The sequence below is a fragment of the Carettochelys insculpta genome, chromosome 5 (assembly GCF_033958435.1).
Source record: "Carettochelys insculpta isolate YL-2023 chromosome 5, ASM3395843v1, whole genome shotgun sequence".
NCBI classification, from domain to species: Eukaryota; Metazoa; Chordata; order Testudines; family Carettochelyidae; genus Carettochelys; species Carettochelys insculpta.
In genome coordinates this window covers 73,502,736-73,525,834 of record NC_134141.1, presented here as the reverse complement: position 1 = coordinate 73,525,834, position 23,099 = coordinate 73,502,736, and the positions used below count along the sequence as shown (strand labels likewise).

The window sequence follows — 23,099 nt, the reverse complement described above, 5'->3', positions numbered from 1 at the left end:
ATGGAGCCCACAGAGGTTGAGCAGTCATTAAGATACAAGGGTCCTTTGTGCATATGCCCTATTCATTCCAACAGTGAATGCGGTTTTCCATTGCCTTCTGTAGCACTGCTCCTACAGGTACAGCTATGTGCCCTGCAAACAAACCATCTATTTGGGTTATTCTGTTCTCACCATACCTCAAAGAAAGACTTACTGAAAATATGCTACATGTAGTAAACACCAAACTTTCAAAACTGATTTATGAGCTTATGTCTATGCTGCTTAGTATGGAGATATATTTAGACAATATTAAAATTTCTACACTTCTGCATGAAACAGAATTTGTTAGCTTATTTTTTTTTTCTGTTCGTGGTAATAAACTGCAGCAGCTGAGATCAAAACAGACCATGACAAAAAAGAACAAGACAACCTGTTGTTTTCTTATAGAGTGCTCAAAACCTTTCATACCAAAATTAAGTTGTGCTAATGTGGCATAAGAACTGATGAAGAAAAGGGGATTGTATGCAAGCCCGTTAACTTGTAGAAAGTACTAGAGTAAGTAAACTCTTTTTAGGCTAATATTTTTCTTCTTTTAAAAATGTCAGCTTCCATACATATTTGCACCGAAAATTCAAAACTCTCCAAAAACAGCTGGATTATGACTATTTTTGTGGCCAATGAATTACAGAACAATTTAACAAACAAGACACACACATGCACACAATTTTCAAATGTAGTACACACACCCCTATTAGCACTTAAATAAAAGGGCCTTACGTTCAGAGATGCAGAGCAACCACAGATCATTTTGATTTCAAATGAAAGATTTTGGTGCTTAGCACCTCTGGAAATCCAGAAAGTTTTATTTAGGTTCTAACTGTAGGCACCCAAGTTTGAAATTTTGTCTGTATTACAGATTAACTTCTTTGCCTATTTTCAAAAGAAGTGGAGATAGCTTGAGAAGAAAAATGGGCTGAGAATGCAATCTCTATCATTTTCATTGGGTATCAGAGACCACTGATGTCAAGAACGCCTATGGAGATTAAACCACCACTGTAAAATTCATGGGAATTACTACTGTTATTTTTACTTAAGAGTCAAACACAGAGATATGGAACATGTTTGACCATTGTATATCAACTTATATCTGTACTTCTAATAAAATAAAACTTATTTCACCTACATTTGTAACATTAGTTGAAAAGCAATCACCATTGTTCCTTGGTAACTGAAAGAATAGTCATAATATGTGAAACAGGATACACTTCCTGGCATTTGAGCATTTAAAATCTCAGAATAATATAGCAGCCTTTCACTGAGTTTTCCCAAAGAAAGAGTTCTTAGAACATAATTTCTATTTTCCCAAATCAACAGTTGATATAGTGTCAAGGAGATAGAATACAGGCAAGAGAATGAACGCCAAATAGTCCAGGGAAGAAGGGAGATATCTAACAAAAGCTTCCTAATCAACACTGTGTTGAGATCTTAAAAAGAGAATTACATCTACATTTCATATTTAAACATTTAGTCTCAAAATTTAACATATTATTCTTCACCAGCCAATCATCTGACTTTGCCATTGTATATTCTCAGTCTAAGATTTCCTGAGGTTCCAATTATGGTTTGTATTTTTTAGGTTCCCATAGATAAATAATCAGACTTACTTCAAATTTCAAACTTCACACACAGGAAATTTTCATAAATGCTCAGAGATTTAAAACTAATATTTTCCAGATTCATCATACCCTAATTCATTGCTGTAAATATCATTAACCACCCAGTTCCACCAGCTTCTTCTACTTTCCAGCACTGCCCAGTGTCCCTCACTGTATCCCAGATCAGCTCCCTACTGACCCATCTCTGGAAACTCACTGAAGGAGGTTGAGCAGCAGGGGGCAAACTGAATATGCAGAGGACACAGAGGTATGGAAGACTGTGGTAAAGTATAAGGATTAGTTTGCTGATTTCAGAAAGCCACAGGGCTGAAGAGTTAGAGAGTGAGGTGGGAGCTCAGCGTAAATTGAAGTGGAACAGGGCAAAGTATTTGGGATGAGCACAGTATCATATTTGACTCACCATGATGTTGCTACAAACAGGAACGGGCTGAGGCAACTGATGGACTGTGCAGGAATGTAGGATTAGGGGAGAAAGTGGACATAATGGTTACAGTCCGGGAATGAACAAAGAATGAGAAAACATTTGGGTTTGAGTAGGTCTATGGAGAAACAGAAGGAAAAGCAGACTCTGTGAAAGGAGAACTTGCAGTGCTTAGGGAAGCAGAGGTGGGTGATGTAGTTTGTGTGGTGGTGGAGATTTGATTGAATGTGACAAGGCACTGGCTCATATACGCTTGGCTACCTGTGGCACTGGTGCCTCAGCATCTCTACTGCACTAAATATTGGCACCATGGGGATCCTCTAAAGCATTGAGGCAACAGTATACGGAAATTCAGTTCTCCTCAACCAGAGACCCTTGGTCCAACAGCACCCTTTTTAATCCAACTACCTTCATATGGACCCACTCCCTCCCTTGCTACAAGCCCTTCCACAAAGTACACTTCTCTTTCAGCTCTCAGTCCCAATACAGACACCAAACTACGTCACACTCAAACATAAACCAACTCCATATTCAAAAAGCACAATAAATGTCTTGAGTACATGAGCACATACTCTACAAGTACATACAACATATCAAACTACCTGAGCTCAGATTTCAAGTGTGCATTTCAATGTGATTTAAAGGGAATGGTAATGTGAACTACTGTTGGTTATATGTTGAAAGTGCAGGAGTTTTGTTTTTTGTTGTTTTTTTTTGCAAAAGGAGAGGAGTTTATGGGTACCTTTTGGTTAAAGTATGTGAATTAATGTTACTTTGTGAATATGTTGACAGGAGAGAGAAACCTTAATTCTTTTCTTTGTGTATGGTGCCACTCTGTAATTAAATCTTTAAAAAGCAGACCCCATCCCACAGTGGTTGACTAACAGGCCTTCTCCAGCTCCTGCTTGAGGCATCAGCACCATGATACTCCCGACCCAAAGAAGAGCCAAAACAGGCACTATTCCTCATACAAGGCGGCTTACCAATTTTGAAATAAACCAACCCCCTATTTCACAATTATTTCAAAATACCAGTTGGGTTGTATAGATGCTAAGATGGTTATTTCAAAATAACAGCTGTTATTTTGAAATGTCAAAATAACAGCTTCGAGAACAACAAAAAGTCTTGTGGCACCTTATGCACTAACAGATATTTTGAGCATAAGCTTTCGCGGACAAAGACCCGCTTCATCAGATGCAACAGATAACTGCTGTTATTTTGAAATAACTTTGCTGCAAAGACATATCCTTACTTGACTGTTTAGAAACTGATGCCACGTTATGGTGGGAAACACCTGCAGTACCCACTTGTGGAACAGCTCTGCTTCTTCCATATTGATTTTGATCCACATATTGTCACCGATTCACATTTAACAAAGTAAATACAAATAAAGAATTTAAAATATATTAATTATCTAAGCATTTAAAATATGACTTAAGATAAAAGCCACTAAACTCACTGTTTATGTAGTGGTTGATGTTCTTTTGGCAAGCTCATTGTTAAATGAAGAATAAAAAAAGTAGGAACTAAAGACATTTATAGATAATGTAAGAAAAATAATAAGTACAACCAAAATTTTTATTTTTTAGCATCAGAATAAAAGTAATAATAATTTTCTAAAGAAGAAAATAAAACACCTTTTATATAAGCAAATCAAATAAATTACACATGTTTAGGAAAATTAAAACCTGTAAAATGAAATGTTTTGTTTAATTTAAATATTTTTGAATCTTTGATTAAAATCAGATAACGTATAGAAGTAGCTATTTCTTCATCCAAAGAATATGGAGGACTAAGATTGATTGGTAAAGCATGATTTAACCAGCTTAGCATTTTTTGTAAACAAAGGAATTGCAAAAAGAATCAAAAGTAAAAAGTATGATCCACATGTAATAGACTTACTGCAATTAATTTTTAGAAAGTATCACTTTAGAAATCTAGGTAGTAGTAGGGGAAAAGGACAGGAAAGGGTGGAAGAGAATTGAGTAAGGAGCCTGGATGACCTAGAATAAATAATACTTTCCTGAATTAGATGGTAAAATATGCCATGAAACATAACATTAGGTTTTAATAATGTTTGAAACAGTTTAATTGAAAAGCATTTTAAGAAGCATATTTTTAAGGCAAAAGGTTGAAAACACATCTTTATATTTGAATTTTATAACAATTTAATTTATTATTGATGCTTCTGTTAGTTCACACTTCTGAAGTTTCTTTGATTGAACAATATTTTTTTTATTTTTAAAAAGCTACTTAACAATCATTTTCAAACTAATAATTCTGAAAGTAGGTTGAAGTTTCTTTAGGGACAAGACTGTGTTGTCTAAAAAGTCCACAAATTTGAATGCAACCTGAACACGAGGGGCTTGATCTTGCACCATTCAAGTCAATGGGAATTTTGTCACTGACTTCAAAGGAAACAGGATCCTGCCATAATACAGCTGCACCTACTTTCCCTACACATGATGACCAGAGGTCTCAGCCTCTCAAAGAATGCTTAATTTCAATTCCCATTCTTTCAGCATTTCTCTTCCATCACACTCACCTGCTTCATGAATAATGGTGGAAGAAAAGTCCATTACAGTATTTTGCAGTACATTCAGACAACTGATTCTATAGTGAATGATAGCAAAACTGATAAATCATTATTTCACAAATAAATGGTTATATATGAAAGCTTTACATATCTTTTAAAGCTTGCTATAGCATGTCCTTATTTTCCAGACAGAAGTAGCCCACCTATATTAAATTTTGCAAGATGCTAGTTTCATTATTTTCTGTTTTTCCCCCTTTTTTCACTCCTATGCAGTAGGATCAATTACTATAGTTCCTATCAAAATCACATTTCCCTCAGGGTGCACTTAGTAAATAAAAACAAGAGTCCCAATCGAATATCCTAGATTAAATTATCCTGATGGTTTGAAATGTGCTGGTTTGGAGGTTCCCAGAGGGCAGAGGCAGCTTGCATCAAAAAACATAGGAAACACATAGGCAGAACTGTCACTCAACTGAGAAAGCAGTGAATTTTCTCCCACCCCACCTCCCCCTGCCTCCCTCCAGTCTTAGTGACTGTGGTCTTTCCATGTCAAAATGAAGGTCATTGCCAAGGCAACCTAGTATATCTATACAGAACTTGACATATGGATAAATGGGTAATTTTACTCCCAGTGTTAGTGGTGACAGAGTGATGTCTTAGACCCTAATCAAGATTTAAATATGGGTTCTCATTAGTAAAGTCCATTTAGAAACACAGGGCTTGTCTACATTTGCAGTAATTTAACAAAATAAGGAATTCTAGAACACGAGGGTCTACACAGAGGTTTAGCATGAATGGAGGCACATATTCTACAATTATTTACTTGTTATTATTCACTTGTCCCCATAATATAACAACTAGAGGACACCAAATGAAATTAATGGGTAGCAGGTTTAAGACAAACAAAAGGAAATTCTTCTTCACACAGCACACAGTCAACTTGTGGAACTCCTTGCCAAAGGAGGCTGTGAAGACTAGGACTATAATAAGATTTAAAAAAGAGCTAGATAAATTCATGGAGGTTATGTCCATTAATGGCTATTAGCCAGGATGGGTGAGGAATGGCATCCATTCTGTTTGTCAGAAGCTGGAGATGGATGACAGGAGGGAACCAACTGGTGCTTTTCTGACAGTCTTTGGCAGTCAGAGAGCCATTGCCCTACATAAGTATTGTTCACCTAACTGAAAATGAGTTAGGTGTTTGTAAGAGGGTAAACTTGATCACTGTGGAAAAGAGGGATTTGCGGCAGGTCCATGATCTTTTATCGGGGTGATTATACAGTAAACCCTCAATTTAATGGACAATGGGGGAAGGGGTGTCTGTTCATGCTGGAAGTCCATTATATCTGAATGGTTATACTGTATGATGATGCTCTGACTTTCCCAGACCATCACTCACTCCTGTCCTCTGCTCCCATCTTCTCTTCCTCCCTCCTGCCCCATTCATCCCCTCATACCTCCCATCTCCCTCTCCCAGTTACCAGGAGAGGAGCTGAATGCTGGCCCGGCTCCTTCTACCTCCTGCAACTCTCTGTGCTGCAGCTCCTCCAGCCCCCAGCTCTGAGACACCCACATGAGCACAGAGTGTGGCCACCCCCAGCCTGCCAGTGGGCAGCAGCCTCTGACACCATGGCTGCTGCTCAGCACCATTGCAGGCAGTGGTGGCTGGGTACCAATATGCTCCACGCACATGGGGCTGGAGGAGGAGAGCTCCTGTACCCCGATGCAGCCCCCTCGCCCTTTGGCTCCTTTGGCCCTGCCAGCCCCACCCACTGCAGTGGCCCTGCCATTCCTAGCGGACCCAGACACTCCAGCAGATCCTCCACCTGCGGTGACTCTGGTTAGTCTCCAGCATTCATTTGCATGGGCAAGGTGGGAGGGCTAGTAGACAGAATCCATTATTTCCAAAGTCCATTATATCGGTGTCTGTTAAATTGAGGGTTTACTGTAAATGGCTGGAAATGCCGCAAGAAAAGGTACGTGAAGGAGCTTCAGAGCTTACAAGGCAAGAAGACACATGTATTAGGCGATGTCTAAATTTGTATGTGAACAAATTATCCATCCGAAATCACCCAACAGAAAAGATTGCATAGGGTACCCAAGTAATATAGAACAATGGGGTACATCTAATTAAACATGGAGCTAGCATATTCTTGGCCAAAGTTCAAGAGTGAATTTGCAACTTTCCAGGAACCCAATCAGGAATGAAGAGAAAGTAACCACGCCAACTGCTGCAATCTCTATCACTGGTCATTTTAAAGAACTGGCTAGACAAACACTTTTCTAGGATGGTCTAGGTGGTATTTAGGCTTGTCTCCATAGAGTACACTGGACTCGATAACTTATGGAGGTCCCTTTCAGTCCCACATTTCTATGATTCTGTGATCTAGACAAACTGCTGCTATAGAATGCTGGTAAATGAATGACTTCTATAAGCTTAATTTCTGGCTAATGAACTTTCAGATAAATGCACACTACAGACCATGATGTAATCTACAGAATAAGGTTATGGTAATGGCAACCTGTAGGAACAAATAAACTCACTCATGCAGCAAATTCATTTTATGGGTTTGAGGTGCTGATAATGGCCAGTACTGTGGTCATACAACCTATTTACATGGAAGGGCTTCAGCATGGATCCTAAGCATCTTATTTGAAGGACTCAAAACACAGAATATTTAATTAACAGCAAATTAATAGCAAATAATGAAAACAGACTTTTATTTCAATATATTTCTTGAAAAGGGTATTAAATTTAAAAGCCTTCAACAACAACCTGAATGTCAGGTCTCCTTAAAGTTCATGTTCCTAGGTGATTTCCTGGGCTGCCCACTCTATTGCTTTGGCACTTTCAATTGCCATCCTTGAGTTAGTACTCAAAGCCTATTGTTTTCTTATACAAAAAGAATTCCCATGCAACAAAAAGAAAAGTCTCACATCATCTTTATTCTACAATATGGATAACACAGTTTACACCCAGCCATAACTACAGCCTCTGATTTTGCCCCGGAAAAAAATAAAACAAAATCAACAACCATAAATCTATATTGTATGCAAGCAAACAGGGGTGCATACATTTTGGTAGATACAACTATTTTTGCACTTTGCAGGTGCAAAATTGAAGGGTGCAGCCAAAAATAGGAAATACTGTTTTTTCAAAATCTCTGTTGTTGGATTTTGTGGAAAGTTAGTATAACAGCCACAAAGCAGAATACTGAAATTTGCTTTAAGTAATTTTACCTACCTTTTACTATAATGAACATGGATACAGTGGCACTATAATATCTAACAGAAACTTTCAAAGCAAATTAAATAAATTTTAAATACAGTAAATAAAAACTTAAGCACAACAGAAGAGATACCACCTCTATTCACTACAGTATGCATTTTTTAACAGGATAATGCAATTCAAGCTATTTTAAACCTCATTTTGCATCAGTTTTCGCAAATATGGAAAATGTGTTTGAAAGCTACGGATAAAAACTGAGTTACATAAGTGCTAGATATAATTATTCACCCTCTACAAATGCCTCTGCTGGGATCACCATCCTTGCCCAGTCTTATTACAGATGCTCTTTAAATCTCTCCACTAGCTCACTTTCTATTAAGTACTCCCTCTACAAATGCCTCAGTGCTGGGATCACCATCCTTGCCCATTCTTATCACATATGCTCTTTAAATCTCTCCACTAGCTCACCTTCTATTAAGTACTCCAAATTCAAGATTCCTGTCACCACTTTCACAGCTCTATATTAGCAGCCCCTTCCCTGTCTTCCATTGCTCCTCTACTCAGCAGTAACATCAGTTTATCACATGACTATGTAATTTCTTCCGTACCACTCCTTAATCCATGTTCCAACCTACCTTCGTTCACCTACATTCTCCACTTCAACTGTCTCTCTTGAAGAGACACTTCTGTCTTTCTACAAGTGGAGTTTCTATTTGATTCATACCTACTTGAAGATTGATTTAATAAAAATGAACATAACCTTATTTTGTTGACACCTGGCAAGCCACCAACTGGAACATTGTGCTTGTATGTTATACCTCTTCCCCCACGTGCCATCTGTTTGTTTGCATATCTATCATAAGACTGTGAGCGCCTTATTCCTTCTTCTCTCTAGAAAATACCTCGCCTGCTGTGGATGCTATTGCAAACAAATACATAATAATTTCCACTTACAATTCCATTCCAAAACCATGCAAAGTATGCCTGTACACAACTCCATTACCAATTACATACAAAGAGTTTTCATTTGCATTTCTTAAACTTTGAGTTCTTCCTCTGAGAACAAGGTTATCAGATCTGCCACCAATAGTACCAAATGTCAACAGTGGGATCCTCATTACTTTATAAATTTCTCTTGAAAAATATGAAATTACCAATTATAAACACAATTTATACCAATTTAAAAAGCATTGGAAAATTATTTAAACAACACAAATGAGATGTTTTAGAGACAGTTTGAATGGTAAACCCTTAAGACCAGTTATGTGGGATTGCACATCAACTCTTTTATAATTAAATGCAATGAGCCTTCAGTCCAATTTATTAATGTTTATTTTCAGTCAATTCAAAGTAATTCTGGAGAATAGAGTGGGTCTTTTTCTCTTTCCAGATTCAATAATTTGTAATCCCATATTTAGTAACACAGTCTATGGAAGTTGTCATTGTAGACTTTGTTTATATTCTAACAAGATAGCATTACTTAATAGGAATATATCGCAGTTTGGTATGTGTGGCTTTAAAATACGGTTCTATTTTAAAATTTTGGCATCACATTTCTAGCATCTTCAATAATTCAGCTACAAGAATACTGTGGAATTGATAATTTCACAACTTTATGGAAAATAATCAAAAGAGAAAATGGTAGCACAAACAAGGTACATAAATATCTAACTAAAATGAATATAAAATGCCACTAACCCAAAGCATGGACTGTTCCTCTGTGCTTCTTTGAAATCTTCTTTGTCTTAATTATATGGAGAGCATTTTCTTTGAACTGCAGTTCACAAAGTCTTTCAAGAAGAATTGTTATTTCTTCTGTGATGGTATCCAGGTAAGTTTCATTAATAAACGTCAGTGTTGAGGAAGAATCTATAGTGCCACTTAGTATATACAAATCCTCTTTTATCATTGTGCATACTGTTGGAATTGAACTTTGGTAACCATGAACCACCTTATCAAAGTTTGTTTCACCACAGCTAGATAGAACACAATTCTGCAGAAGCTCAGAAACCAATTTATTCTGCATGTTTTGGTATTTACTTAGAACTTCTGACTCTGGGTATAGAAACAAAAGGTGCTGTATGCATTGAGTTTTAAACTGTATTTGCTGTTTCCAAGTAATAGTATCTGTTTCACGAGGACTCTGAAGTGCATTTACTAAGAAACGTCGAAGGTGTAATCTCACATCATCCCAAATAGACTTGATAGTCATAGATGAGTCATCCTCAATGGCATGAAGGGAAGCTCTGGATGTTAATTCAAAAGATGTCCCACTTGGAGTACAGGGAAATGAGACCCCACACTGACTGGAGAGATCCAGAAGAAAGTGAAGTATCATTTCTTCTTGATTTTGTTCATTCCTCAGCAAGCTTTGCTAATAATGGTAAATCACAAAGTGTTTAGAGATGTTGCATGAGTTACTCTGTTTCCAAAACTTTGTATTAAAAGAAAGATGCAAATTATTTTTAATTGCAAATTACAAATTGATAATTTCTTACCAATTAGCTTGATTTTTCCAACTCCTTTCATGTTAGCCCTGGCACAGACTATAAATTCTCTTACCAATAAAGTGAAACAGGAAAAAAGCACAGTTTTTCTGATGTCACTTTCTGTAGAAAATGGCTATCTGGCTAACTTTATTCCGTTCAATATCCCCTAAGGAATGACAATTACAAATAACTAAAATATCCACAGGAAAACTTTCAGAAACTCAGATACGTTTTTATAATTTCAATAAGGTGTCATCTAGAAAGAGACTGACATACAAGGACTTAAACTAACCAAAGCAACAGGAAAGAACACACATCAGCTTTTTCTCTATGTCTTTTCAAATAGTACTCATTCTAAAGACATACAATAGATATTTAGAAAAACAAAAGATCAATGAATCATACAGTATAGGAAACGCTTATCATTAGCAGGGATTAATCTGAAATCTGCAATGAAATAAAGCATGTAAGAACACCCTGAATACTGCTGATGGAATTATTTTTACTGAAGTATACTCTGATAAAAAATGGCTTTTCATAGTAGAAAATTTTGAAAGAAAAAGGTTATTTTGTCTTTTTAACTAGTGAATAAATGTTTCATTTATAATGCTGATTTTACAGTTAATTTTTGTTAAAATATATTCAGCACTCAGTTTTTGAAAACCAAACAGGAAAACAAAACACGAAACAGGATGCATATTATCAAAACCTCCTGTGAAAAATAACTGGCATTTTTCTATGTGCACCTCTTCACAGTTCTAAAGGGAAAGCACCAACTCTTATAGCCACCCGTTAAACCTTGGCGGAAAATGGAGTCTTTTTACTCAGGTTAGCTTATCAACATTGGTAGGCAAATGAGCAACAGGTCAAGATAATGAATTTGAGGCTGGGGAGGGGGAGAGGAGTGATAGCTTTTGTTCAAGACAAACTAGATAGAAATTCATAAAATAGAAACTTGTGCTTCCCATGTTCTCCTTGCTCAGCACTAACCATTATAAAGGCAGTTCTGAAGATAAATAAATCTCCCTGAGACCACCATGAAGGACTTAAAAGCTATGACTACACTAAAGAGTTTTGTTAACAAAATCCCAGTTTTGTTGACAAAATTTGTGCACCATCCACACTAAAAATGCAACTCGGCACCTCTCTCAACAGGCTTCTACCTCTCCCCCATGAGGGGGAATGCCTTTCCCAACAGAATCTATCAACAAAAAAAGCTGTGTGGGTGCTCTGGGGGCCCTCTGTCAACAAAAAGGGCTTCCAGGTCACCGGAAAGCCCCGTCTGCTGTGCTTCCAACTGACTGTTCTGTTGAGAGAGCTGCCAGGCAGTCTGGCTGCTCTCTGTCAACAGAGTGGATCAACAAAGCAATCCGCTTTTGTGTATGGATGTGATCTGCCAACAGAAACTTTGTCTGAAGATCTCTTCCAACAGTGACTTCTGTCAACAAATCACTGTAGTGTAGACATAGCCAAAGAGATGATCTGCTAAGAGTTTAGTGCCAGATTGAGGTCCCACAGGCCTAAGCTAGGAGTGGGGGAAGGTGCAGAATCAAGTACCAATCCTGGTTAGATGGGGGCTGATACATTAACAGGCCTAAGCCTGAAATTACATTTCAGCTATGTTGGTAAGGAAGAAAAAAGGGAAGCAGCTATGAAACTGCCAAAAGCAGAAGGACTGCATGTATTGTTTTACATAGTTGGAAGAGTCCTCCTATGGTGATAAGGGTCAAAGTTCTGGTCTCACAGCTGTTTAAGATAAAATAGAATATAGTGAAACTAGAGGGATCCCAGCATCAGCTCTTCTAATTACATGGAGCCAGCAACTAATTTGTGGTCAGTCCAACTTCATTAAGAGTAAAGTTGACTGAGAATTTGTCAGCAAAAATTTATTTTTGGTCAGAAAATGCTGACAAAGGTGTTCCTGAAAAAAGTCATTTTTGATGAATTTCACATTGTGAAAAAATGAATTCTGAAGTTAAGATTTTCTGTTATGGGCATTTTCTAAATGAGAAAAAAAAAATGCTAGGAGTCAAAATTACATTTTGCTTCAAATATAAATTTATTATTAGTCTTTAAGGTGCTGCAGGAATGCTTGTTTTCTGTAAAGATTTTCAGCTCACAAACATTTCTGAGATATTGATGTTTGCCCCGATTTGGGGATGGCAAAAATTTTCCATGTCTTTAAATACTCTCGTGAGATGAGAGAAAAGCTGCTTTCTACCCAGCTCTGCTCTAAAATGCTCCAGTGGGTACATGAGAAAAAACAAAAGTCCTGCCCTAACCTAGATAATTTTTATGAAAAGGAAAGGATAGGCTATATCTTGACTGAAGAAAAAAATAACTAGGTGAAATAAGTTCTCAATTGGTGGAGATAAGAAAAGAAACGAAAGGATAAATCAGCCAACCATATTTATTTATAAAGTGAGTGACATCACAATAATTTTGCTTCTTCCCTCTCTCCCTCTTCTTTCAGGCAGTATGATTTGCACGTACTTTCCAAACTGACATTAAGGGAACAAATACAGTGAATAAAAATTACAGTTACTAAAAGAAAGTATGAGGCAATGAAGTTATACTTTATATAAAGGCACATGTATCTATTCAGTTACATACACATATTACAAAATTATATGTGCACTCACACCTACTACCAAGTTTATTTTGTGTTATTAACTCCATTCTCTTAAAATGTTGTGGCCCCCATGAAGCAAGTGCAAGATTTTAGAGACTCTTGCCTTATTTTACTAAGACTCTTCAGTTAACTCTGCTGAACTAGCAAATTCCCATGGTTAGATTTATGATATTTAGGGATTTATTTTTGATTATGTATATTCAAATACACTCTTCTATTATAAACAGAACAACAGCTATTTAACAGATCCCAAACCAGCCAATGAGATTCCCTCCTTTGGAAGAAGAATCCAAAATGCTGCCCAGAAGTCCTTGGTACTGCTTTTGAAGCTTATATAGATCATCATTTTCAACTATAAAAATTACATAAACGTACACAGTATTCAAAGCTATTAGAATGGAACATAACTCTTTTAAAAATAGTCACAATGGCTTGCAGACATCATTTTGGAGTTAGTACTCCTTAGGAAAGGCCACTCAACAGCAGACTGTGAGGCTCTGAAAGCTTAGTTTACATTTGCAGAAATCTCTTTGAACAACGCTCCTGATAAGATAGACTTCTGCATTTGAAAAGTAATCCTTAATAAAATAAAAATGGTGCCATGACTTCTCATAAGAAGCTTACCCAAAATGGTGGGCACAAAATGCTACACAAGGGCTGTGTCTACACTAGCCCAAAACTTTGAAATAGCCATGCAAATGGCCATTTTGAAGTTTACTAATGAAGCGCTAAAATACATATTCAGCGCCTCATTAGCATGTGGGCGGCTGCGGCACTTGGAAATTGGTGCAGCTCGCCACCATGCGACTCTTCCAGACAGGGCTCCTTTTTGAAAGGACCCCGGCTCCTTCGAAGTCCCCTTATTCCCATCTGCTCATAGGAATAAGGGGATTTTGAAGTAGCCAGGGTCCTTTCAAAAAGGAGCCCCGTTTGGACAAGCCACGCGGCGGTGAGCTGTGTCTATTTCGAAGTGCCATTTTCAAAGTGTTTGGCTAGTGTAGACGTAGCCATGGTGTTACTCATGGAGTAAGAATATAATTATCTGGCACAAAAGGAATTACCATGTTCCCTCCCACATATCTAGTCCCACCTGTACACTAAATGGGGTTGGATTTTTTGGAAAGATGGGTGAGACGTGAAACTGTGCTCATTTGCCTTCTCCTAAGATTACTTCACAAATTTAAAGGGACCAGCTGCAATAAAGTCAATATGAGGAAAAAATGTATTCAACACTGTTTTTCTGAATCATTACTGACTTCTCATCTTCCCTTACGACAAATCCTGCCCTCTTCTCTGCGGTACGCCATGACTCAGTAGAATCACAGTTCAACATCATAAATACAGGGGGAGGAAGGTGTTTTTGGAAAGTCTGGAAAAATAGCAGCAGCAGAACTAGTGAACACATAATTGCAAGTGAAGAATTTCTAAACAAGGTATTTTTCCATCAAGAAGTATGAATTTGGTTCTCAAATCCATAATGGAATTTCTGGTTAAACAGAGAGGTTAGTTGCACCCCCAACTGGCCACTAGCCCAGTGCCTATGATTAGAATGTGGGATACACAACTTTAAATCTCTGTTCTACCTGATTCAGAGGAGGGACTTGAACTTGAATCCCAACTAAGTGCCCTAACCACTGGGTATAGCATCAATATCTCTGGTTATTATTCAGACCAAAAGGGAGAAGTAAATGAAGAGAGCTATTGACTTAAATCCACATTATATTTTATATTCAGTCTTGTGAAACTATAAAAGCATAAGAAAGAGAATACATTAATAGCAAAAAACCTTTTATTTTTCCACAGATATATAAAAACTGAAGAAAACTTTTTTACCAGGGTTTTAAGAAATTCAGTCAACACTCCATGAGGTGTAGAAGAAGGCTTCAGGGAACTGAAACTGCAGTTATTCAGCCAATGAAGGCAGTCATTTGTGTTTTGTAAAAGCTCATCAGTACAAATCTCATTTACTTCTGATTGTAGCTGTTTCAGACACTGTTCCACACTAAAAATAAAAACAAAACAAAAAACAAGCAACTTTTATTTCACTATTTAAAGATGAAAGTTTTTATATTTGTAAGAAAAGAAAATATTTAGATGTATATAACATATCTGATATGAGGCTTACTAGTATTAATTCTGAACCTACAGGACTAACATTTCTTAATGGAGTGGGACTAGGGGATACACCTACACTTATCGGAAGATCCACCTGCTGGCAGTTGATCATCCAGGGCTCAATTTAGAGCACCTAGTGGGGCTGTGCTAAATGGCACTGTTATGGCACCATTGTCAATCCTGGTACTCCTAGATGTCACTAGGAATAAGGAAAGTCCACAGAAGAGTTTCTCCCATTGATTTCCTGCTGTGGGAATGGCAGCAAAAATCAGTTTTAGATCCATCAACATAATTCTGATATCCAGATTGCCATATCTAAAAATTATTTTATCTCCTAGAATAGACCGGGCCTAGCTACTTTCATCTGAGGACTATGACATTACAATGAGAGCAACTATCACTAAGCTACTGTGTTAATTAACATATATTATACACAACAAAACTTCAACCACTAAAATTATATTCATAACACATCAATCTGACCAATCCCAATTTGAATCTTTTCATTGACTCCCACTTCAAGGACCTACCGTGGCTTACATCACTGACCTTCTTTCTTATTTCCATTCTCCAAGGTCAGTCTACATGTTCTGCTTTTTCCACAGTAATGAGCCATCCGGAAGAGGCTAATGAGGACCAGATGTAAATTTCCCATACCTCATTAGCATATGGGCACGTGATTCAGAGTCCAGAAGAAGCTCTTCCAGACTCCAGAATACACGTGCAACCATGTGGCCCATGAGGATCTTCTGGAAAGAAACCCAAGATGTAGCCCAAGAGCTTCTTCACTCTTCCAATGATTTCAGTGTTAATGTTTTGTGAATTTTCTACTTCAATACCCAAATTTGGAAAAGTGTACAGTGTAAAGAGAAAAATATCCCTAATAGTTTAAAAAAATCCTCAAAATTTAAAATACAGCCGGTTAAAGGCTCCCCCCTGCCACAACAGCCCCTTCCTGCACTAGCTGCTGAGGCCCATTGGGCTGCTTCCAGCATATCTCACTGTCCTGCTGCTCTCACAATAGGGTCCATGCCTGGCACATGGGCTAAGATCCTTCAGCAGCACAGGCTCACTCTGAGAAGGGTGCTGGGGAACCTCCTGGCCACCCTCCTCAGCCTGCTGCAGGAACGCAGCATGAGTAGCGAGGGCCCACCCCTGGCCCTGCCAGGCTCTTGGCAGCCTGTCTCCCACATCTGGGCCATGCTGCCAGCCTGTCCCCCACATCTGGAACATGCTGCCAGCAGCGACTAGTGGGACCAAGTGGTCATGGCAGAGCAGGATGACAAATGGTGGCAGAAGAACCTGCACATGGCAAAGGGCACATTCCATGAGGTCTGTGCCTGGCTGGCCCCCCTGCTCTGTCACTAAGACACAGGGATGTGGCCAGCCCTCCTGGTGGAGAAGCACCTAGCCACCGCTATCTGAAAGTTGGTCAGCCTGGATAGCTACTGGTCCATGGGGGGAAGGGGGCAGTTCCACAAGGGTCCCACACACCTGGCAGAGCATCCCACCACCTCCTCCCACGTGTCCTTTCGCCACCGGAAGTCCTCTGCCTCCAGGGCCAGGTGCCTCTCCAACAAATCATTTGGTGACAGAGGGCAGACATATACTGCTGCCTCCTCTGCCAGGCTCCGGCAGCAGACCCTCTGTGCCTGCTGGGAGGCAGTCCCGCGCGTGTGTCGTGCCCCACCCATGGGACTGCCAGCACCTCTACCCTGCAGGCTGCCAGCTGGCCCCAGACTTCTACGGTGCCTCTCCCATGCCCAGGATAGAGCTGCTGTAAGACAAGGCATGGGAAGAGGGGATTAGGGCCCCAGACAAGCCCCTTTTGGTAGTCCCCTGGGCCCCCCCCCAGGCACCTCCCCCCGGGCCGGACCCAGGAGGCCCTTGTACCGCAGGCCAGGGCCCTGGCCTGGTGGCCTGGGTAGTCCACCCAGCCTTAGGGATGCTGCTACCTCTGAAGGACTCCGCCTGGAAACAGGGTACCAGGTGAGAGGGATGCAATCAGGCACAGAGGGCTCCGTGCCCGGGCGAGGCTGCGCACCTTGGGTTTCCACCTGTGCAGACCTGTATGTGCAGGGGCTCCCGGCGGGTGGTTGGGGAGGACATGCGGGGTGCCCTGCAGCTTGCCTGCTGCCCCGGGGTACACTCTAGTGTGGGGCACCAGAGGGCATGGTAGGGGAGCCTGTGTGTGCCCCCAGAGTCCCACTCCACATTGCCCAGGGGCTGGCTAACCTTGAGCATCACTGATCTTACCAATATCATCTTCCAATCTGGGAACTAGGTTTAATGTGTATTTATTTTTTCATTGTATTTTTAAGTGGGACAGGAAATAATGAATGAACAGGCAAAAAACAGTGATAAACAGTAATTATTATTTCCTCAGAAGGATTTCTGGAATCCAGATGACACATTATTAATCTATTTTGTATAATGGATTACATTTGGGAACCTATTCTACACGTCCCTAAAAAACTGAAATAAGTAATTATATCAGACAAAAAAAGAAGCCAATGGCAAATAAGGTGTGTGAAAGACTATATTAATTGTTGAGATACAATCAAACTGAGGAGGGAAGATCAAAAATAAAAATATATTGGGCAAAATATGTTTCTATGTTTTCTGAAATAACCATCAGTAGGTCACTTCAAAGTTATATACTTGAAATGTGTTCTTTTACAACAGTTTACTCTTACATACTTTATCAGTAGCAGCTCTGTCTTAAGGATTGGGAGAAAGTGTATTGTAATAATATTTAAAACTACATTTAGTGAACAGTTCAGAAAGCATCTATACTTTAAGAAGATAACAAGTTTCATAACTGCATAACCATTAGAAACCAAACTCACTGACAACAACCAATTCAAAATTGCATGAAAGCCTCTTTAAAATTAACCATGTGTGGGTGGTCTATAAAACACACTATATAAAAAGGTGAAGTAAAAGTCTTTTCAAGGAAACTCTGCATAAATTAAGTACACTGAAACAAATATCTTCTGAGTATCAAAGGACCTTTTCATTAGTGCAACGGGCTTCCATGAAAAATAATACCTCTCTAACTGTGGCCCATTCAATTTCCTGATGGGATAACTTCATCCATGAATACCAGTTCTGAACACAATAAAAGATTGGCATGTATCTTTTCAACTTGTGTGTACTGTTCTCAGGACTCTGAAATCGAATGCCCTATCCATACACCTTAGCTTCTGGGACACTATATCAAATACTTTTATTTATAAGCCTGATGTGTCTCATGCAATGGAACCTAACAGATTGCAGCATTGTGAATTGTAAAGACTCAGGTGTTGTTAGTCTACCTAAATCAGTTTCAATTAGCTTAAATCAGCTTTTAGACTAATCTCTGACATCTGAACTAGGACACTAGCAATCAACTACAAACCATTAATAGACTAAAGCCTTCCCAAGACCAGATATTTTAACAATTTGTCCCAACACTGATAAAGGTATTAGGCAGACAAATTTCAGTGGACCTCCCTGTAAAGGTACAAATAATAATACTTTAGTTCACTTTATTTTATCTTCTTTATTCCAATAAACTAAACATTAAATTTCATTTAAAACTGTATATTTTGTACTGGATTTCTTTTTCCATATTATTTAGCTCATACCATGTTGTAGTGAAGCAGTATCACAGTATTACCTTCCCTCCTGCTCTTTACAAGGTTTTACAAGACACTTTATACTATTAGAACATGTTTATTGATATTTGTCAAATCCACTATATGAATTACATCATTCAATAGTTAAGAATCAAGCCACTGAACAAACAGCTTAAAATTGTCTGTGTCCATTTTCAGAGTGCAGAAAGAAGTAAAAATAAATATGAAAAGCTTCTTTCACAGTAAACAGACTCACAACTATTCTGATAAAAAAATGTGGTTAAACGCTTGTCTCTTATTGTGTATCTTATACCAGGAACAAGGCCCAGCACCTGTGCCTGTCCTGGGCAGCCGATAAGTACAGCTGTCTCATAACAGACCCCCATTTGGGTGACTGAGGCAGTCAGGTGGCTTGCTATTAAGCCCAGCAGCTACAGAGGATCAGGGGCTGCTTACTGCACATGCCTGTGGATTCTTGGTCTCCCTGTGGTTATTTCATTTCAAAACCCGCTCCAACCCAGATTTTCCACTGTATTCACCCTTGCTACATCCTAGAGCAGTGTTTGCCAATTTTATTTGGCCATGGAACCCTTTAAACTCAAAAGAATTTTGCCCATTACCAGGCTCTGCCCCCCTCAGATCCCAAACCTCCCCTACCATCTCCAGGCGTTACCCACGCTCTCAATCCCCAAACCCGCACCTCCATCCCCAAGCTTTACTGCTCTCAGCCTCAATCTGCATCCCCCTGCACCCCAGGATTAAGCTGCCTCAGCCCCAAAATGGCCTCCTGGATTAACCCTCTGTGGCACTGGCTGGGCAACCTATGCTGGGCAGCCACGTGTGACCAACGGAAGAAAGGCTGGCATTCTACTGGCAGGCTGAGCCGGTCCATGCCCACTGGAGGGGTGTGACTGCTCAGGTAGTGGGGCGAGTGAAGAGCTCTCTGCAGCTCCCTGCCCTGCTGCCGCTGAAATAATGGAACTAAATTCAGTTGTTTTTAGGGCTGGATCCCTCCCACTACCTTGCCGGCCATTAAACCAATTAAACTTAGTTCCACTGTTTCAGCAGCAGCAGGGCTGGGAACCGCAGAGGAATTTTCTTGCGGAACCCTTATTTTCACTTCATGGAACCCCTGGGTTGCACAGAACACAATTTGGAAAACACTGGCCTAGAGTCTGCTCTGCTCTTGCCATCCCTGACTCCGAGTAGTAGAGTTCTAAACTTCTGCTCCAATTTCTGGATCTGGCGTTTGGACTCTGACTATGGTTCTAACCTTTAACCCACTTCTGATTCCCCACTTCCTCGGGCATTTGAGCTCTGACCATTTGGATTCTAACTCCTGTTTCCACTATTAAGTCTGTCTCTGCTTCTTACCACTAAGCAAGACTGCCTGCAACACAGTCTCCTGCCATCTCACTTCAGTCTAGTAGAGAAAGAGGTTCTGATTTCCAGTGTCTGAATAAGGGGGCACATATCTCAATTTACTAAAAACTGGAAAAAAAATTAAACAAAACCTGTATTTAACTGAGAGACAAAAAAAATCACTTAATAGATATTTCTGAAAGAAAGTCATATAATATGAAGCACTGAGTTTAAGGAGTCTTTTTTATTAATTATTTATTCACTTTCCCACTGTAATTAGCTGATTAGTGTGGAATGTTTTAGTGCAGTGTATTACTCATACAAGATAAAAATGAAATTCTACCTTTCACACACCTCACTCCTTCAAACACTTTGGCACATATGAAACTTTATGACTAGTCCTGAGATTCTGTTAGTAATCCCACTGATGGGGGGTGGGTGAAAGGCTGGATCCTAAAAACCTTTAATCAGGTGAGCAGTCCTCACTCCTGCGAGTGATCTCATTGTCTCCACAAGGGTAAGGATTATCCATAATTCAAAAGGTCAAAGGAGTGAGCTTTTATACTATGATTCTATTATTGCTTAACAAAAATTTAAAAAAAAAAAAAAGGAAAAAGAAAAAAACCCACACAACAAAACTTCCAAGTGCACTCTAAATCCCATTTCTTTTTAACAGGATGTAGGTGCCTAACTCAGATGTTGTTGAAAATATCACTTTAAAGCCTGTTCAAATGCAAATAGAAAACAATAGTTGAATTACCAAATAGTTAAAGAAGGAACTGGAATATGAAAATAAAGATAAATTGGAACTTTGTTTAGCAAAGTAATCTGAAAGTTCAACTACCAAGAATGCTTTTATAATGAAAAACAAAACATTTGAAAGTCATATTTCATACAAGTTTTTTTTATTCTGAAACTACTTCTAGCATCATCTTGAAATTTCTGATAATGCAGAATGGAAGACAGAGTAGAAATAGTAAAAAGAAAATACAAGAATTGCTAGCAATGTTGCCAACAGCCTATTCTGGTTAAGGAGTTCCAATGCTTGCAGGTAGGCCTTAATCTGAAACTCAGTCTGGGATTTCCTAAAACACTCAATGTTGAATCAACACACATATATTGTGGTAACAGCCTTACTGAAAGATGATTTTTAAAGTGAATGTGCCACTTCCTCACAGCAGTGGAAACTTATGTCCTATTTAGCTGTAAAGTCAGTCCCATAAAGGAACTGGGAAGGCCCCATATTGATAGATTTCATCCTGTTCTAGAGAAATCACTCACCAGTAGAGATTAGCTCAATTTCTTTACCCTATTTGCTAGGAGTACCAAATAATCAAGTCAATGCCTGACCACTACATTCTGAACCCATTTCACATCCCTAAAACAACAGTGAGATTAGGAGGATTAGTGTTGATAGAGCTACATTCTATTTTAGTGCAGTAGGTATATGAGAGCTAGAGGGTATATTTCCTCCAGCTGGCAACCACACTCCCAGCTCCAGTTATAGACATACCCTAAAAGTGCCACAAGTGCCTATAACTCTTTAGACCATTCAGATCTGAATATAAGGATCTTATATTTGTAGTGGTATTAATAACAAACATCCATGAAAAGATGCCAGACTACTTAGAAAAACAATTAAGTAAATAATGTTTTTCTACTGTGTTTTGAAGACAAAAAGCATTAAGTGCCTTTACTTATTGTTACTCTTCTTAATTATTTTTGTGGATTATCTGTTAAGAAAGAAACGGCAGAAATTGTTAACAGAAAGCTCATCTGATAATTGTGGTGGGTCATAAGATTTGCTCCACAGGCAATAAATTAACAATAATTCTTGCAATGGGTTTCTTTACAAAAACTTATTTAGGAAATGCAAAACACAGATGGGAAGAGCACAACCAGAAAATTCTGGTTCATCTTACTACATAGAAAATGTCACACACCCAAACTGAAGAACACACGCAACTATTACATGCAACTATACAGGAGGATATGGAAGTTTCAGTACTATTGTGTGCCAATATGCACCAGGTTATCCACAGAGAGAAACATTGGCCATAGGTGGAGGTGCACAGGGCCGCCCCTACACACACACACACACACACACACACACACACACACACACACACACACACACACACACACACACACACACACACAGTGTTGCTCCCTCACTCCCCCCATCAGTGCCACAACACTTCCAGTAGTGTGGGGCCTCTCCCAAAGCAGCGCAGGGTGGGGGAGGATGGGGCATGGGTGGACAGAAGTGGGGAGGAGGAGTGCTCCCCAGCAATCCCTGCAATGGTCACCTCTGGTGAGAAATCATTTATTTCCCAGGACACAAAAATTCAACTTATGGATAATACACAAGATGATCTTTAAATGTTTTGAATTCAGAAAAACAACACTGAATATGATTTTGCCATTATATTTGCACATATTTTTGATTAGCATATGCATTGTGCCATATTATTGATAACTTGCTGTTATTCTGTTGTTCTTATGGTGTAAATTGTTTTACATTTTCCAAAGAACTGACAAGTTACCTGACTATAGCTTTGCACTTTTAATGCCTGGTTTGTTCAGTTCTAGTATACTTAATTAGCAGCTTACAGTATCTGGAATGATTGATGTGTTTTCTTTTGATCCCCACCCACTATAAAAGCAAAACAACTTTTCCTTTGGAATATTATGGACATTTAATGGTGACAAGACCCACCCATCCCACTTGGCAGAGAGAAGGTCTGAAATTTATTATCCACGTGTAGTAAAGTATAGCTTCCATTCATGCTGAGTTTTGAGTTATTTCTGCAGCTGTACTGAGTTAATCAGGTACTTATTTCATTGCTCTTACTGGTATATTGTATTCAAATTATATTCAAAAGAAAAGCCACAATAAAAATATTTTAAAATACATGTCTTGGTTTTTATTTTTAAAATTAGGAATTCTTCCAAATTTGAAAGTGTAACACCTTTTATAAAAAGCTGGCAGCCCCAACTTAGCCACTGTTCCAAAACCCTTTTTTATTGAGCATCATCA

At 38.9% G+C, this 23,099-nt stretch overlaps 1 protein-coding gene across 5 annotated transcripts in view; it reads right to left on the bottom strand.

Annotated features, from left to right (window-relative positions):
* The window catches only part of KIAA0825 (KIAA0825 ortholog), a 393,823-nt gene that overhangs the window by 316,166 nt on the left and 54,558 nt on the right, over nt 1–23,099 (bottom strand). For all 5 annotated transcript variants that reach the window (XM_074995322.1, XM_074995323.1, XM_074995321.1 and 2 more), the window contains 2 exons: nt 14,796–14,964; nt 9,540–10,215 (listed from right to left, as the gene is read on the bottom strand). In XM_074995322.1, the coding sequence (XP_074851423.1) occupies nt 9,540–10,215; nt 14,796–14,964 (845 nt within the window). The remainder of the gene's footprint in view (nt 1–9,539; nt 10,216–14,795; nt 14,965–23,099) is intronic.